The sequence below is a fragment of the Schistocerca piceifrons genome, chromosome 5 (assembly GCF_021461385.2).
Source record: "Schistocerca piceifrons isolate TAMUIC-IGC-003096 chromosome 5, iqSchPice1.1, whole genome shotgun sequence".
Taxonomy (NCBI): domain Eukaryota; kingdom Metazoa; phylum Arthropoda; class Insecta; order Orthoptera; family Acrididae; genus Schistocerca; species Schistocerca piceifrons.
The window spans coordinates 153,185,581-153,203,857 of record NC_060142.1 but is presented as its reverse complement, the minus strand read 5'-3'; the positions used below and the strand labels follow the sequence as shown (position 1 = coordinate 153,203,857).

Sequence of the window (18,277 nt, the reverse complement as noted above, 5' to 3'; positions counted from 1 at the left end):
CAGCACACACTCCATTAGGTGTAAATCTTTGTCAGCTACTGTCATATTTGGATTTTCTGTGTGACACAGTGGTGAACCTTTCAGTATAGGTGACAGTGTTGTCTCCCCCTGGCATCTGACTCATTTTCAGTTACCTTCTGCTAGTTATTGCCAAATGTTTCCATTATTTCTGTCTAAAATTTGCCTAGCTCTCGAACGTTTCCTCATTTCTTTCAAACCATGGCTGGGCTATACTATCCAAGTAAAAGTAGATTTTAGCAAGTATCATGTCATCCTACTGGTTGTGTTTAGCAACACGGTCAAATCCCTGTAGCCTTTTTGTTGGATCCTGGCCAATGTATCCTGAAAGACACTGCTGGATCCTTTATGTTCATCTGGCTCAAAAGTGCTTTTGTATCCATTCATATCTTGAAAATGTGGACTGTAGGAGGAATGTACTTTTCATGTTTGGATTTCTGCCCATGATGACAATTGTTTTTGCAGAATCTTATTGAAACCATGTGATGTTGACACCTGAGATACTCAGTGTCTCCACCAAACTATGTCATATGGAATTAAGATTCAAGTACCAGTTACATGAGTAGGATCATCAACAAAATCTAACACTTCAGACTGAAAGCATGCTCAAAAGTACAAGTGGTGCTGAAGATCCTACCTCAGCAGAGAGTGCTCCTGTTTAGACATATGCAGAAATCTTCCAGCATTTGCAAAATCCTATAAATAAGTAAGTTTCAGAAATCAGAAAATGATAATTGGTAAATAATTGTAGGAGATGAGAACAGAGCCAGTGACCCACTCATTACCACCCAGTTTATATAAGTGCTATACCATGGTCCATGGTGCATAGTGTATGATAGTATGATAATAGCACATGTTCAATAACTAGGTATTTGACATCCACAAGGTAGGACAGTTCGTCTCTGTCCTTTCAAATGTTCTGCCAATGTGATGGTGGTCATCTCTGTACAGTAAGCTGTGCACTGAATAAATATTAGCTGATAAATAATGTGTTGCGACCTCAGCTGACAAATCACTCCACACCTCTCCGTTGACAATGTTGCAAACGATCAATGCTGGAAAGACCACATTATTCAGCAGACAGTACATTGCTACCTCACGCAGTGCAAGGATTGGAGTAAATTATGTGATCAGAGTTACTTATTTTATTGTTGTACAGGCCAATAACAAGTTGTATATTTAGATGCAGTGTACACTTAATAGTACCTACAAAGTCCAGACCCTAATAAAAGTACCATGGAGTATTTACAATAACAACAACAACAACAACAACAAAATTGAACAACTACAGCAAAAGTAATGGCACCAGCAACAAGAGATTCAACAGCAGCAGCTGCTGCTGTGCTATCAGCAGTGGCAGTATGTGGGAAGCATGACCACACTGCAATAGTGACGCCAGGAGTAGCTGTGTACTTGACTGGAAGCAGAGGGATGTCCTATCATGTAACTACAAGCGAGTGTTAGGGCATCCCGGCATCGCCCCATGTCAGTGACCACCACCAGCTCTACCTGCACCCAAGGCATTATTCTGCCTATACTGGCAGATGCAAGTCTGACAAATCTTATTACCAGCTGCCGCCTCCTGGGACTGTGCCAGCAGCACAAGTGACCGAAATGGCATTTAATGCACTAGCTCTTTGGACAGATTGTGTGTTACTGTGGTTCACACACGTCGAAAGCCATTTCGTCATTGCTGGGATAACACAAGACTTCACCTAGTATGCACATGAGATGGCAGTACTGGATAGCCAGTCTGCCAGTGAGGTTAGTGACTTTATGACAAACCTGTCTGCATCTGGACAGTGCGAGTTACTAGAGGTTGAGCTCATTTGGCAGCCTTTCATCTATGACATGCAGTGCTTAGGACAGTTGTTGCACAGGGAGGAAACTGATGACAGGAAACTATCACAGTTCCTGTGACATTCTACATCTTGGGCTCGACCAGATGTTGCGGACCTCTCCTATGCTCCATATGGATCAGTAGAATAATTTGTCACGAGAGGATTCTTGGAATAGGTATGTAGGTCTGCAAATATCATATGGTTATACAAGGATCTTGTGAATGTTAGGAGGATGACTGTGTAGGCCAGTTGGAGGGGATACTTAATGGGAGAAAATCTATTTCAGAGCTTTTCATGACAAAGAAGATCCTTGGCAGAGTACCCTTAGGGAGTTGGCATTGGAGCAGATAAATTTACCATGTATACTTGTGCGGTAGGATTGAGATCATATTCATGACAGATACTTTACTGTAATTTGTTTGATGTTGGCCAGATGAATTGGTACCAAGAGTACATAGCATGTGGGAATGAAGGAATACTTCTTTCATGTGTCCTATGAATGTGCTGACAGAAGACAGGACCACCCTGATTTCTATAGTTGTCCCCCTGATTTATTTGTAGACTGTTCCCTAATGGTGAAAGGAGAGCTGCTCTTTCTCCTCGGAATTGGTGGATCCTTCATTGTGTAGATTCTGAGTGACCCTCACATCACCCTTCCCTAAGCTCCAAGTTCTTTGAAGAGGGCTGGGAGTGCAGTGATCTACTTTTTTTGGGTTTCTGTTGGAATTGCTGAAAGCTGTGGCTTCCGAGAGCATGTACTGGTTAGAGACATTTTGACCATATATGAAGATAGTATCTGTTCCCGAAAGAACAGATACCATTGATGACCGTGCAGCTTCTCTAGAATGAAATGATAATTAAATCAACACCCTAGCTGCAAACAGGCGTTGATATACGTCATTGGGGACATGTTGAAAAATGTGTGCCCCGACCGGGACTCGAACCCGGGATCTCCTGCTTACATGGCAGACCCTCTGTCCATCTGAGCCACCGACAGCACAGAGGATAGTGCGCTTGCAGGGACTTATCCCTTGCATGCTCCCCGTGAGACCCACATTCCCAACATGTCCACACCACTACATTTGTAGTACGCCTAATAGATGTTTGCCCATCACATTCATTACTCGTGGCAGATTAATCTACCAAGTCCCGTACGGGTTGGGGCATAGCGTGTGCATTCGCACAAGAAGGACAATGGCCGGGTAGCCCTATTTTAACTATATATGAAGATAGTATCTATTCCTGAAAGAACAGATTGACCAAACTGTTTCTCCTAAATATCCTTTCTTCCAGGGGAGATAGAGCAGCAAGATATGCAGACAACTTTTGTGAAGTTTTGAATGGAGGAGAAAGATCTGTCAAAAGTAGAACTGTGAGGGGAGATTGTGCATGATTGCTAGTTCTGTCAGCAAGTACATGCCTGTGAAAGGCTAAGTTCCAGGTCTGAATCCCAGTCTGGCACACATTTCTCATCTGCAGAAAATCTTCATTTACAAAACCTGATGCGAGAGAATTATTGTGTTCTCCTTTACATACTTCAGGAGCAGAAAAATTTGACCCACACTTCAAACATAAACTTTATATTTACTTTTCTTGTATCACTTTGTGATAGAATAATTTAATATTTAAACATGAAAAGCAGTAAGTGATGTATTGTACAAATATTTACTTACTACAAACTAATAATCCTGCCCACCTGATGATGGATTTGTAAGCTGAAAATCAGTTCATAATTAAATAAAGTGTTCCAGCACATAGTTTATGTGTTTTCACACTTAAAAAGAATAATTTTTATATCAGGCAGTTCTCCAATATGTAATTAAACAAAACTGGTCATATGCATAAGGCGTTTAGTATTCCATAACATATTTTAAGATTCTCTGAGTTCAAATTCCTTTCATTAGCTTATATTGAGAAATTTTTATAACTGAGAAATTTTTATAACTTCTTTTGTCTTTCATAATACACTGTTTTATTTTGACAGTGTGTTATAATAATATACCATTCATTTAATTTTGCATTACTGCACGTTTTTGATAAATCTGTCTTTTCTAGGGCTGTAAAAACTGCATTATTTTTTATTTGCTGCCATGACTTTCGCATAATTATTGCACATCACCTCCAAATTTTCATTCACAATCCTTTGTCATATTATTCTAGGATTACCAGAGGCTACATTTTGAAATCATCATTGAGGAAGAGTTTCGTTTCTCTGAGCTTCCTAGCACTTTTCAGTTTGTCACTAGACAATATTCATATTCTTGTCTCAAAAGGACTGTCAAATGATCTAATCAGAACATTTGATTGCAGCAGAAGAGATCCAGGTTTTACTTGCATGGTAATTAGTGTCACAGTGGTTTGTGGGTAATTAGTGTCACAGTGATTTGTGGATGTAGATGCAGGAGAGTATAAGTTTGGCATACAAAGATATTGATTAAGACCTTGTCAGTATTACCAATTGAAACTATGAACATCACATACATGCCCTTGCCACCACCATGTGGTGTGATAGCAAAGTATATATTGCAGAGAACGGGGATACTTATGATTTCATTGAATGTGAAGTATTTTGAACCTCATTGAGTCATTCTTATAAGAAGTGATTAGACATGGACATGAAAAATGTTTTAACATTCAACCTCTGGAACATTCTGTAGTTGCACTGACTTTTCCTGAGTGTATTGGGTACTGTAAAGTTGGTGGCTATTAACCAAAACTTAAGCATTGATGGACTTCAAAGAGATGTTTGCAATATCAAACCTTCCACAGGAGAAAAGCATTTTAGGGAACTTTCAACAAAATTTAACATAAGTCACTTACTACTGAGCAAGGTAATGCAATGGTTAAAGACATTGGATTCACATTCGACAGAAGCAGAGTGTGAATCACTGTTTGGACTATACATTTAGGTTTTGTCAATTCCCTTAGTTATTTAAGACAGGTGCCAGGATAGTTCATTTGTAGCAAATACAGCCAATTTCTCCCCTGTCCATCTCATAGCCAAATGTGTATTCCATGTGTAATAGAACACAAGGGTGTTTTTTTTTCTTTTTAAATCATGATCTTTCTTTGTTTTTGCCATTTGTTGTATGTAATACTCTTCTTCCCAATGATGTTGACAAATATTTTAATCATGTCCACTATGCAAATACACATCCAGCTGTCCACTGTCTCCAGTTTTTGTATTTATGCCCCCATCAGTCAGGCTCATTAGCAGATTTTCAGTATGATCATTGTCTGCACCACTGTTACTGACTCTTCAGATGAGGTGACAAAGGATTGTACCACGTATCACACGGTGATATACTGGCTTCAAGTGGTTCAGTCTGTTCCCTTGCCAGGCCTATCATTTTCTGAAATGATGTTCCACCCTATATTGCTCCCTGATCATGCAGAGTACTTTTTCAGTATTTCTCAACTTTTGCAATATCTTCATCACACACTGGACTCATGTTGAATGCTAGCTAATAGACAACTGCCATTCAGCTTTCTGTGTTGGTTATGGAAGCCTTCATGGGTAACAAAAAATACCATATTGTGGAACAGACTGTTGCATATAGTTGCATATAGTAGGCTTTATTATGCAGGTAGCTAAATTTTTCTTTAAAGCACCAGTACCTCTGAATTTGGCTTTGGAAACTCAGTGTGAAGCATTTGATTGGTTCTAACCACCTGCCTGCATCTATCTATTTTCTATTTGCTACTATCTTCTCTTCCAACCCTCCCTCTCCCAATTATTTTTTCGCTTATGTAATTAGAAACTTCTCTTGTTTTTCTTGACCCATTCTTTTTTTCCCAGAGAATTTTGTTTAGGAACTTCAGATCATGTCCTTAAGCTACAAATGCCAAACAAGTTCGGTATAATATGACGTGGAAGTACGAACCATCTGGAGAACGTAATACTTATGATTTAAAATATGAAATTCTCTAATTGCTCTGACTCCCTGAATGCTCTTCAAGTGATCTAGGGCATTCTCTTTTTCATCGTGATGTTTGTAAAAGAGATAGGATTCGGTTCAGTACTAGTTCATCTGGAAATTCAAAGCAGTGAATTGGATGATTTAGCAGTGAAACAGTGATGTGCAGAACCTACTTTGTCACAGTTTAAAGTTTCCCTACCAGCATTGTGGAAAATTAATTGAAATGATGGGAAAAAATTGAAACATTATTCATTTTTGTGGGTTTGATTGCTCCATTTCTAGGCATCTGATTGCTCCAGCTCTTTGCCGTTTTTAAAACAAATGTACATTTTGTTGCTTTGTTTTCAGACCAACTATTTTTGTCAGAAAGTTGGTAACTTTTTCCTCCGAATGCTAAAATATTTTGTGGACTCCCACCTACATAGAGAGGAAAGACCATTGTAATAAAATAAGAGAAATTGGAGCTTGCACAGAAAGATTTAGATGTTCATTTTTCCCGTGTGCTAGTTGAAAGTGGAGCAGTTGAGAAATAGTTTGAGACTGGTTCTGTGAAAATGGTCCTGTGAACCCTCTGGCAAGCACTCAAGTGTGAATTGCAAAGTTGCCATATAGATGTAGATATGCAGATGTAGAATGATCAGTGAGGCCAGCAAGTATTATGCAGCCAGCAACCCGACTGTGGTGAATCTCTTTCCAAGCTTCAAAACAAAATGAAGTGCTACTAAATCCCCTCAAGAATGGTTGTTGCCCTCCAGTGCATGGATTCCTCCTCAAACAAGAATAACCAATACTGTTTGGCACTTGTGGCATATGATTGTCATTATTCCATATATCAGAGAGTATCCAGTTTGCAGATGGAAGGGCAGCCTATAGTGTAATTGGGGACATGTTCTTTATTTTTGATTATCACAAGTGCTATATCAACCCCTATTAAATTTTGGCCCATATTCCCAGCTTTTACATACTTATATTTAACCCCTTTCACTGCATAATTCTTTCAGTTTTCTTTTTTTACATGTATTTATACATCTACCCTTATGTAACCTTTTCAGTAAAGTATTATTTTGTTGTTTTCTTAATTAATTTTGTTGTTTTCTTAATTAATTTTGTTTTACTGTCACATAGAATTACAGCAGTTGAGATTTCAGCATTTAGAGCAGTTGAAGACAATGATTCTATGGATAGAAGAGAAATTAACAGAAGAGAAAAGTGGCTTGGAGTCCTTTTATTAAAATGGATGTAATTTTCTAAATGAAGATTGTATTATGTAGAGAGCAAAAGCTTTCAATTAGTTTCTATTCACAGTTTGGGTTTATAACAGTGACACATGAAACTGAGGGGTGTCCAGTGAGCAATGAATAGATGTGTCTTATGAATTACTACGACAGACAGGAATACAAATAAATGGATCAGGGAATAAACTAGATTGCCACACACAAATTACGAGTAGGATGAAAATAAAATGGGTGTGGACAGAACATTAAATGAGGTGATTTGGATGTTAGTTGGACCAAGGAAGCTCTTTGATGGATTCGAAAAGATATGAAAACACCAAGACAGTGACCAAGTGTAATGTGGATGATTAAAAAGGATGCAGGAGTAACATGAATGCATATAATTGAAGACTATAATGCACGGAAAAGTCTAGAGGAGGATGTTACACAACAACAGATGTCAAATGGCTGGTAACTGACCATGTACTTGTATTAATCTATTGCAGAAGCCAGTGACTATTCTGTCACGTTCCCTGAGCACATGTACAACAATAACAACATTTTTTCCTCTTTTCTGCTGCCACAGCTGTTTGTTTCTGTTTCCTATTCTGATCTGTATGTTTTAAGTACCGCTGTGGATATTGTTATCATCTCTTGTGTCTGCCTTTTCAGCTCCCCATCAGTCTCTTCTTTTCATTTAGGATAGATTTTTACCCACCAAATAGAGGCAGCTTTGAGCAGTGGACAGACACATTTAAAAGTAGCCCATTGGAAAGCTATTGGACTGTGTCCTTTGTCAGATGTAATAAGACACGCTCATTCACAACAACACAGCTCACACAGACATACCCTCTGTCATCACAGGGGTGTGAGGCGTGACTTAGATGAGTAGCAATCTCAACTGGGGTGCATAACAGGACTACAGAAGAGGAGTGAGGTATTCAAATCTTTTCAGGTATTCAGATCTTGCCTGTTGGTCTTTTCCTCATCCTATCTGTGTTTTTTGATGTAAGGTCATGGCCAATTTTCTTGATTAATCTCTGATTAGCTCATTTGCACCAACCTTCTCTCCCATATGTTGGATGGAGAAACCTCTAGTTCCTTAAATTAAGTTTTTTGTCCACTTTCATTCATGGCCGATAATCTGCTACTGATGCTACATGTTAGGCAAGCATTTTTTTTCTGTGAAATTAAAATCAGTGATAAATGTCTCTAAATTAGAAAACTCGGTTATTTATAAATTGTGAATTTCTTAGGTTTTAATGTGAAGAGTTTTGACTGACAATACATATTATGTACAAGGGGTAGTCATAAAGTTTTAATTATCACATTAAAAAAATGCTTTAGGGATTTCAATGTGTGTGTGTGTGGACTACAGTCATGCACATGCAAACAAACAAAAAATTAAATATGTAACTTTATTTTTTTGAGGTAATAATTATAACCATATGACTACCCATCATACCCGTGTGTGTGTGTGTGTGTGTGATATGAAAAGCATGTAAACATTGGCATGACATAGATAGGGAGGTAAAGATTTACTTGCTACTTTACTTGCAGCTAAATAAGTGGGCGATCAGGTATACGATAACATGCTTCTGTTGACTTTTGCCTCTTGCAGTGCATATATGGGAGACCAGGAGGTTCAGTGTTCGTGCAGCAAGCTTCATGTGCTGTCCTTCACCACAACACTTCTCCATCTTGGTATGAAGAAGTGAAAATGAGACTGCCAATACAACTACACTCCAAACACCATCTACTCTTTACATTTTTGCACATATCTTGCGATTCATCAAAGAAGAAGGACAGCTTAGTTGAGACTTGTGTGGGATATTCTTGGACTCCTTTACTCCATAGAGGAAGGTAATGCTGTCATTGAGTGTTAATTTTAATGTGCCTTTTTGAATTTACTGTAATCCTATTTTTAGTAGCATCACATGGTTTTTTATGAAGATATTGTCATATGAAACCCCACCAATCCATTCCATTCACAGATGATCTGAGGGATGAACACATGTCAGTAACCTTGCACACAATCTTAATTAAAATTTTTGTGAATGGAATGCTGTTATGGATTTTACACACATGGGTTTCCCTCTTCATTCTGATCATGTACAACGGTGTAAATAAAACATGGGAGCAAAAGCTTTTTTGTGAATCCACATTAAAATAATATCTATATTCTAATGTGAGACTTATTATTGATACCTATCATAAAATCATGGTAAATAAAACTTGTAACACGATAGTGGTTAAAACACTATAGCTAGCAGTCTTTGTAAATAGAGAACAATAGGCACAAAATCTACAGCTTGATGCCAATAAGGATGTCACTCGGCTCTGGGACATCCTGGGTGAGAAAGAGGGCAGAAATCATCGTCATGTTACATAGCGTATTGAATAGGAATGTCTGTCTGACATGAGATTGTACCAAACTAAGATTGCGCGCCTAGTACTGATTAGTATATATTTCATGTGGAAGTAACGATGATTCTTGATAGCCCATTATAGAGGTAGTCCTCTTCAAAAGTGGTGTTTACTTGTATAAATGAGTGTGAAATTAAATTACATCTGTTGTAACATAATGAAAGTTGCTACTTTATGAGTCATTATCATTGGACAGTTTAATTTGCCACAGTTGAAAACAGAAGACAGTCAACAGAAGAAGTTCCAATCATGTCAGCATGTCACGAAAAGAACTAAGTAAGAAGTCTTTTTGTTGTTAAAAAATAAAAAATAGTTACTGCATATTTTAATGAAGAATTCTGAAACAAAATGCGCCATTAGATTAAATTTCACTAACAGTATTTGTTATATTTATAACCAGCCTTTTCCATATAATGACTGTTTGTTTGAACGCAATAAGCGAGCTGTAATTCTTACAATGAACTAAAAAAATAGTACTGTATTGGTAATAATAAGCACACCCACACCCAAGTAATATGCTGTACGGGCTTGAATCAGTGAGTATGAGTGAAATGATAAGAAAAGATAGGAAATGTATTTGTGGAGGAAAAAAAAATGAGGATTCTACAATGTGTAGATTCAAATGCTGGATCTTGAGTTCAATTGGTGAAGAACTTTCAGCTTCCATACTGAACACATTTGTGATAAATCAGCCCAACATCACAACCAATTTGAGATAGTCTTGTTCCATGGCAAAAAAAAAAAAAACAAAAAAACAAAAAAAAAAAACAAACATTCAGCCATTAGTGTATGATCGTTTGGATAAACTCACTGGGTGCAGAGTGGTTTGTTAGCATGAGAGTATTGGGAATTCTACTTGATGGCAACACCCTGAGAATTGAGTGGATAACCATTTCCATCTTCACATCCACCATGCATGTACTGGATGCTGAAATGGGGGCAAAAAATAGGAAAATAATGCTGCTGCTTGACAAGTGTTCAACACACCCTGACATTCTGCAGCCCAGAAACATTGAGGTAGTGTTCCTGCCTCCCAGTTGTATGGGTGAGATTCAGCTGTTAGATCTGGGAATCATCCATTCATTTAAGTGGAAATATAGAAAAATGTTAGTCCAGAAGGCTATGTTTATGCACGATAATGGGATGGACCCAAAATCTATGATCGTATAACTTTTGGATGCTGTGCATTATGTAGCCAAAGCATAGATGGGTGTGACTCCTTTCACTATTTCTAACTGTTTCATGAAAGCAGTATTTAAGTTCACAGGGAACACACAGGAACCACTGGAAGAAGATGTATGTTACCTATTGATTTTTCTGTGACAGGCATGTCATCTATGTTTTAAAAATATGTCTGTGTGTCAACAGTAGATAACATTATTACCAAACATTTTGAAGAAGGAAAGAGAGTGGAGATTGGTGAAGAGGATCATGAAGATGATGATCAAGAACCAGTTGTGCCAAGCAGAAGATAAGCTATGGAAACTATTAACATTTTGAGGCAGTGCATTGGTAGAGGATCAGGTGGTGATAATGCATTTGATGCTTTGTGTGCTGTGGACAGATAAGTAGAGCTGATTGCTGTTAGAAAGAAACAAAGACAGTTAGTTATTTCAGATATTTTTTAAAGAGGGTAGACTTAAATTGCCGTAATTTCATATTTTGAACGATATAAAGGGAATGAGAATAAGAGTAATTTATTCATTTTCAGTTGTTGTTTTTCTTATACTTTAATGCATTTTACACTTTCATGCATTTTACACTTTTTTGGGTCCGTCCACTGAAAATCATAAAAAGAGGATTTTACTGTATATTTATATATTATGTGCATATATGTGTATTAAAAATATGTGGTCTATATCCATCTGAATATTTATTAGAGTGATGTGTAAAAATTTGGTGTAATAACTTTTTGAAATTTTTGGAAGCAATAGTAAAACACCGACTTGTCTTTATATAGAAGTATATATTATCCAGTATATATTCTTGGTTGCCCTTTTTAATAAGCAATGGTAAGGCATTATTAAAATTCAGACTGGTTCACTATTGGTTTAAACTCAGTGTTAAACTGCAATATGTAGATTGTACCAAACATTAATTAATATACATATCTGTAATTAAATTATGGTAAATCCAGGATGGAATAAAAAAAAATATGAGTTAAGATAGATCACTGCTCACTACATGGAGGATGCATTGTGTGGCAGACAGGGGCATTTAAAAGGTTTGATATCATAGGCTATCCGACCAGGTCATTTGCCAGATCTAGAAACACACATACATGCAACTCAAATACACATAACCACTGTTGTCTATGGGTGCTGAGTCCCAACTGTGGTGCGCAGCAATCTCAGCTGAGGTGGATAGTGGGAGTATAGAAGAAGCATGGGGCAAGGATAGGAGGGATTTCAGGGCAAGAGGGAAGGAAGGGAAAGGTGCCTTTGGGAGTGTGCAGAGGGCTAGTAGAGACAGGATGGTCGGCTACTGGGTGTAGCATTGAGAGAGAATGCTGGGGGAAAGGGGAAAGAGCTTGGCCGCAGTTTCACAGTGGCCATTCATGTGGACAGACAGCTTGTCAGTGTCCATGTTCATGTAGAATACTACACAGTGGTTGCAGCTAAGTTGGCAGCCTACATGGCTGCTTCCAAAGGTGGCCTTTGATGGCGTAGGAAATGCTGAGACAGGAATGGAGTAGGTGGTAGTAAGAGGATGTATGGGATAGGTCTTGCATCTATGTCTGTTGCAAGGATATGAGCCATGAAGCAAGGACTTGGCAGCAGGGACAAAGTAACGAGGGATAAGGATATAGCACAAGTTGAACGGGCGGCAGAATACTGTGTGTCTTATATAAGACACTAACCATTTTGTCAACCAACTCTCCACACTTATCCCTGTAACAGCTGTTGCCTTCTTATCAGTGTTGGTGCCACCTCCCTCTACACTAATATCGCAATGCCCATGGCCTTGCCTCCTTTGAACATTACTTCTCCGAGTGCCTGATTTATTCCAAACCTACAACTTCCTTCCTGGTCACCCTGACCAAATATATTCTCAAATACAGTTACTACTCCTTTGAAGGCATCACAAGTCTATGGTACAGTCATGGGCACCTAAATGGCACAAACCTATACTAACCCATTCATGGACCATCTAAATTCTAGATGAACCCTTTTTAACCATTCAAAATCTTTGTTCAAATTTATTGATGACATTATCATGACCTGGACCAAGGATGAGGACACTATCCTCATTCCTCCAAAACCTCAACATCATCTCCCCCCTTTTGCTTCACTGGCCCTCCTTAATCCAACAAGTCACCTTCCTCAATTTCCATTCATATCAAACCTACCAACCACCAGCAATATCTCCACTTCAACAGCTGCTACTCATTTCACACCAAGAAGCCTTCAATAAATAGTTACCTGTGGTCATCATACCTGCAGAGATAAGCCATATCCTTCTGAATATATCAAGAGTCTCACAGAGGCCTTCATAGTCCGAAATTACCCTCCCCATCTTGGCCAGAAACAAGGGATCCCACACCTTATCTCTTTGTTCATCTACCATCCTCCACATACCCACTGACCAGTCGCAAAGGAGCACTCTCCTTGTGACTCAGTATGACCCATGACTGCAGCAACTGAATCAGGTACTCCGTCAGGGCTTCAGCTACCTTTTGTTGTGCCCTGAAATGAGAAATACTCTTTTCACTATTCTTTCCAAATCTCCTTGGTGTGATAGCTAATAATACCAAATAATATTTTTTTTTAAATATGCTTTTCTGCCACTTAATGTCTTCTCTACGTGGCAAGTAACAGTTCATCCTATTTCATATAAATAAGTGAAAAATAGAAAACAGTTGTAATATAAAATTGAATCTGACTGCCTGAATGACTTTCTGTAATATAAGTTTATAGTGAGCTATATTTTGTCGGGGAATTCCACATTGTATTCCCCTATGAAGAGTTGAGTAGTACCATTTGCTTTGGAAGCAGTTAGTAAATTAAACCTATTTAGTGAAAAGACTGTCATCAAACATAGAACTGTGTAAGTTTGTGGTTAAGCATCACACAACTTATTGCTTCCTGTGCAATTGAACAGAAACATTTTGTCACAATAGCATCTTTTTTCACATATTTTATGAATGGAGAGCCCATTCTCTTGTGCTCTTATTTGCATTGTCTGATTTTTATGGCATCTCGCAATCTATGCACCACGTAAACAATTACTTATTATGTCTTAGTCCAGTGGCGTTTCTTTCTCTTTGACCTCAATATTTTTTTATTCTTTCACTCTATTTCCTCTATTCCTTAGTGAAGATTCTTTTGCACTTGCTATTTTGTTTCTTCTGAAAACCTACAAAGGTGACTTTATTATTGTATGTTGTCACTTCCTGTATCTGCTTAATATTGAGAAATTGTTTGTGTTCTTAACTTCTGTCATTTCTTTATAAAATGCATGAGGTATCATTTTCATTATTTGTATTGTGGTTTGACTTAAAAAGTTAATTGTTATTTCAGTGTAAAGCGGTGTCATTTGTGCAATTGATGTGTTCTTGTCTTCCTAGTGTGTCTCAAGTGCTACACAGAATTCTTATTGCAGGTTAAACGTTGAAGACCAAATACTTCCAGTTGCAGTTAATCTCCCTCCAGGCTATTTAGCAGTGCAGCCACTGGGATTGGGAAAAGGGGTATTGTTAAATGATTTTCCTCTATTCATTTTATTTTCAAACATATTTATGTTATTTCCAAACAGTAGCAAAGTTGTAATTCTCTTCATTTGGTTTTGTATTACAAGAAAATATGTGTGCTCCATCTAGTTCAAGAAGTGTTTAATATGATTAAAATATGGTGTATTTAGTGGGTGTATTCTGTGAACTATGCTTACTTTGGGTATTCATAATAGGCACGCACTTAATTAGCTTGTAAAATATCTCCACCATCTGTGTAAAAGTGCAGCAGTGTTGGATGAACCAAATGTGTGTTTTGGTACGGTAGGATATCAGAAGAGCAACTCTGATCTTTAAGAAAAATAAGTCTCCTGGTCCAAACTGGTTTTATTCAGTCATTTCGGGCAGCTGTCGAACATAATTGACAAATTTGATAAATGAATCACTTCATCAAGATCAGATTTTGTAAGTCTGGAGTTTGGTAATTCATGAAATTAAAAAAATTGGGGGAGATGGCAAATAAAGCTCTCACTGCTGTAGAAAGATATCGTCCATTTTGTCTGTCAAATATGTTAAGACAAATATGTTAAAATGTTAGATTGCTACTCGTCATGTAGAGGAGACATTGCATGGCAGACAGACACACCAAAAGACAGCTATACATCTAAGCTTCCAACAAAAGGCCACCTTCTAAAGAAGGAAACACACACACATTCAGACAAGCACATCTCCCATGCCTGACCACTTTCTTTGACCACTGAGATGTGTTGGCAGAAAGATCATGTGTATAGCAGTCTTTTTGCTGTGCCTATCTGTGACTCAACATGTCCTTTATATGGCGAGTAACAGTTTTCGTTGTATTCATTATTCGGTCTGTGCTAGGTTTTCCATTGTTTAAATCTCTTGAGAAGTACAGGAAAATGTGTGTGTGTTTGGAGTATTTGGCGTTTTGACAGACAAAATGGCTGATATATTCTTACAGTCATGACCTTCCAAATTTAGGGAATCTGATCTTGATGAAGTGATTCATTTAAAAATTTTGTAAAGTGTGACACAATTCTTTGATAGCTTCCTGAAGTGATTGCACAAATCCATTTAGGATCAGGAGACTTACTTTCCCTTTGTTTCATAAAAAAATACCAGAGCTGCTCTTCTATTCCTGTGCCATAACACATTTGGTTCATCTAAATCTGTGCATTTTACCCAGATGGTGATGGCATTTCACAAGTTGATTAAGTATGTAGCTATTACAAATATGCCCAAGGCTACCTGGCTTTTTGGAATGAGTCCATAAAATCAATGTAAGCCACTGTGGTTTGAAATGAAAATGTTGATTATGCTAATTCTCTTAGTTACCAGAACAGCATTAAGGAGAAAAAAAATGCAGCTTGATTTTAACCCAACTAAGAAGCACCTGTGCTGGTCATTATGTAAATGAAGTGTCTTACAAAGCTACATACATTGAGCTTAAAGAAAATGTTTCTCTGATAAGAAACCATAGTATTAACCTCAAGGAGGTGGTCTGTGTATAGCATGCACCAATTACAAAAACTTTTTTTTGTACCATTCCATTGTTGTTTTACAATAGCGAGCCCATACCTATTCCTTGATTACTGCAGCAGCTTTCACAGTGATGAGTTGTGCTCTTACACTTCTGAGTGAGCAGCAGTAAACTATAATAAACAGCGAGCTAGGTCAGAAAAACTTTGTGATCCATGCAAGAAAATGACCCAGATCCTGTGAGCTAGCAGCACAATCCCACAATGAGGCAGTTATCTATAAGATAATTAGTAATCAACCAAGTGGTTGGCAGAGATCTGATGCAGCTGTGCTGTTGAATGCTTTGAGTGGATCATTATTGTGTCATAACACTTGTTTGTGGCAACAGAGTGATGGAATGATAGGTTATTTGATTATTATTGTTTAATTAATGAGTGATTTAGCACATATAATGCAAGTTTATTTCACCATTGTTTAATTGAACTAAAATTAAACTGTGATTTTTCTCATACATGTTTACCTTGGTTACATGAAGACAGCTATTCTTTACATGTGTACAAAGTACACCGTGTGCTGCTCATGTTATGAAAAATAGCACACGCACTCGAGGGTTAAAAAAGCTGCTCAGTAAAACAAAACAATAACTAAAACAAAGTGCACGTCTTTGTACATATGCAAATTCAAAATCAGCTGTTGGGTAACATTCAGTGTCACACTGATTCACCCTCTTTACTGTAACATGCTTGAAAATTTCTGTCCAAAGATGGTCGATATACTGCAGCTCAAATCTGTCCTACTCTCTGATTAAAGACCTCCTGAAGTTGGCCAGTGTGTGAAGAAAGTTTCTATGATGGCATATTGCAAATTTCAGTTGATCCTAAACATTCTCAGTCCTGTTCATGTTAGCAGATATCGATTCCATACCATTAGGTTAATTCCTGCCTGCTGAAGAAGGTGTTCTCGAGATGGGCGGGTGTGCTTGTGCCTCATTGTCTTGCAAATTATACTTACCACTGAAATGTTGCCTGTAGGATTAGAGAATGGGTTGGAGAATCCTGTGCTATTACTCCACAGCAGTCAAACTATTCATGGAACTGATGAGATGCAACTGACGTCAGTACAAGATATTGGCCAAAACATCGCTGATCCACAGTCTGCCAAACCTGTGGGATTACGTGTCTAAGCTATGCATTGATACCTGGCCACTTCAACACTCTTGTGCAATATCATCAATGTAAAATAAATCCTGTACTCATATAAGTGAAGAGAACCCAATGCCATTGACCCAGATTCCATTCTGGGTGTTTCCTTGCACACCTTCATTGTACAGGAAGTTTTGCAGTGTTGTTCATAATGGGTGCCTAATGGTCAGATTGATCTTGTGGAGAGGGTTTGTATTGTCCAGGTCAACACAGCCCTCCCAGTTCTCTCCAAAGAGGTGGCACATTGCTTCTTCTTCTTCTTCTTCTTCTTCTTCTTCTTCTTCTTTTGTCTTCTTAGGGAATATAGGAGCCATAATTTGTAGGTAGCAGTCTTCAGGTTGTGTTGTTAACCATGAGTGATCACCATGATGGTGAGCATCAGTGTTTCATGTCTCATAAATCTGATTGTTTGAAAGACATCCTGTTGATGTAGGTCAAATTGGTCAGCAGATTTCCAAGCTGAAAATGCATGCAGTACCATGTTCTGAGCTCCAAATGAGCCTTCGAGACACATTGACAGGCTGAACAGCACACACAAGCCACACACCGTTTATAATTAGGGGCACAGTGAGATTTGCAGAACTGCACTGAGAAGGCAGGCCTGCCTCCATTTCATAGTTCACTGTACGAACTGATTCCTGTGGTCAAAAGAATATTGAGAAAGAAGTTTCCACTTAAACAGATCATGTAATTGGACAAATTGTTTTAATAATTTCTCAGTTGTGTTCTGGCTATGAATTAATTTAATCTCTGTTTCTATGACAGTGAACGTTTGTATCTGTTGTATGACTGTTTAGATCAAATAAATTACCCTTACAAATGCTGTGGAAGAATGTTATTGTTTGTAAATATTTATATAAATAAATTAAATTTAGTAAAGTAAATATTTATATAAATAATATATTGCTTGTAAATATTTACTTTCTGTTATAAAAATGATTTTTCATGAATAATTTTAGTTTTTAAATCTCATCTTCAATTTCATTTTTTTATTATTTTATAGTAAACAGAGAAGTTAGATCACTTGTCCAACATACAAGAGTCTGCAGAGGGAGTGGTATGAACTCAGACTACCATCTTATTATAGCAAATATAAATCTGTTGGCTTGCTGAAATAAATAAAAAATAAATAAATAAATAAATTACACAATACCAAAGAAGCAGCTTTTAAAGTATATCTATTACAAGAAGAAGTATAAAACATCAGTACCGATGATGATTTGCACAGTATCTCCAGAACAAAGTCCCACACAACAGTGTAAACACAGAATGAGGAAACATCAAGTCATGCATTAACAGAGCTGGGGTGAATGCTGTAGGAAAAAGGAAGAAATCCAGAAAGAAGAATAGTATCAGAATATGGAATGATGAAATGGAGAATATAGTTAAAGAAAAACAGAAAGCTTCCCTCATAAATCTGTGATAATAATACATTAGAGACATGATAGTGCAACTTGGCCACGGCAGTAGCAAGGAAAGCTCATCA

At 37.6% G+C, this 18,277-nt stretch overlaps 1 protein-coding gene across 1 annotated transcript in view; it reads left to right on the top strand.

Moving 5' to 3' along the window:
* LOC124798092 (dedicator of cytokinesis protein 9) overlaps positions 1-18,277 on the top strand; it is a 340,161-nt gene that overhangs the window by 120,550 nt on the left and 201,334 nt on the right. The window contains exons 15-16 of the mRNA XM_047261335.1: positions 8,615-8,856; positions 14,023-14,110. Coding sequence (XP_047117291.1) covers positions 8,615-8,856; positions 14,023-14,110 — 330 coding nt within the window. The remainder of the gene's footprint in view (positions 1-8,614; positions 8,857-14,022; positions 14,111-18,277) is intronic.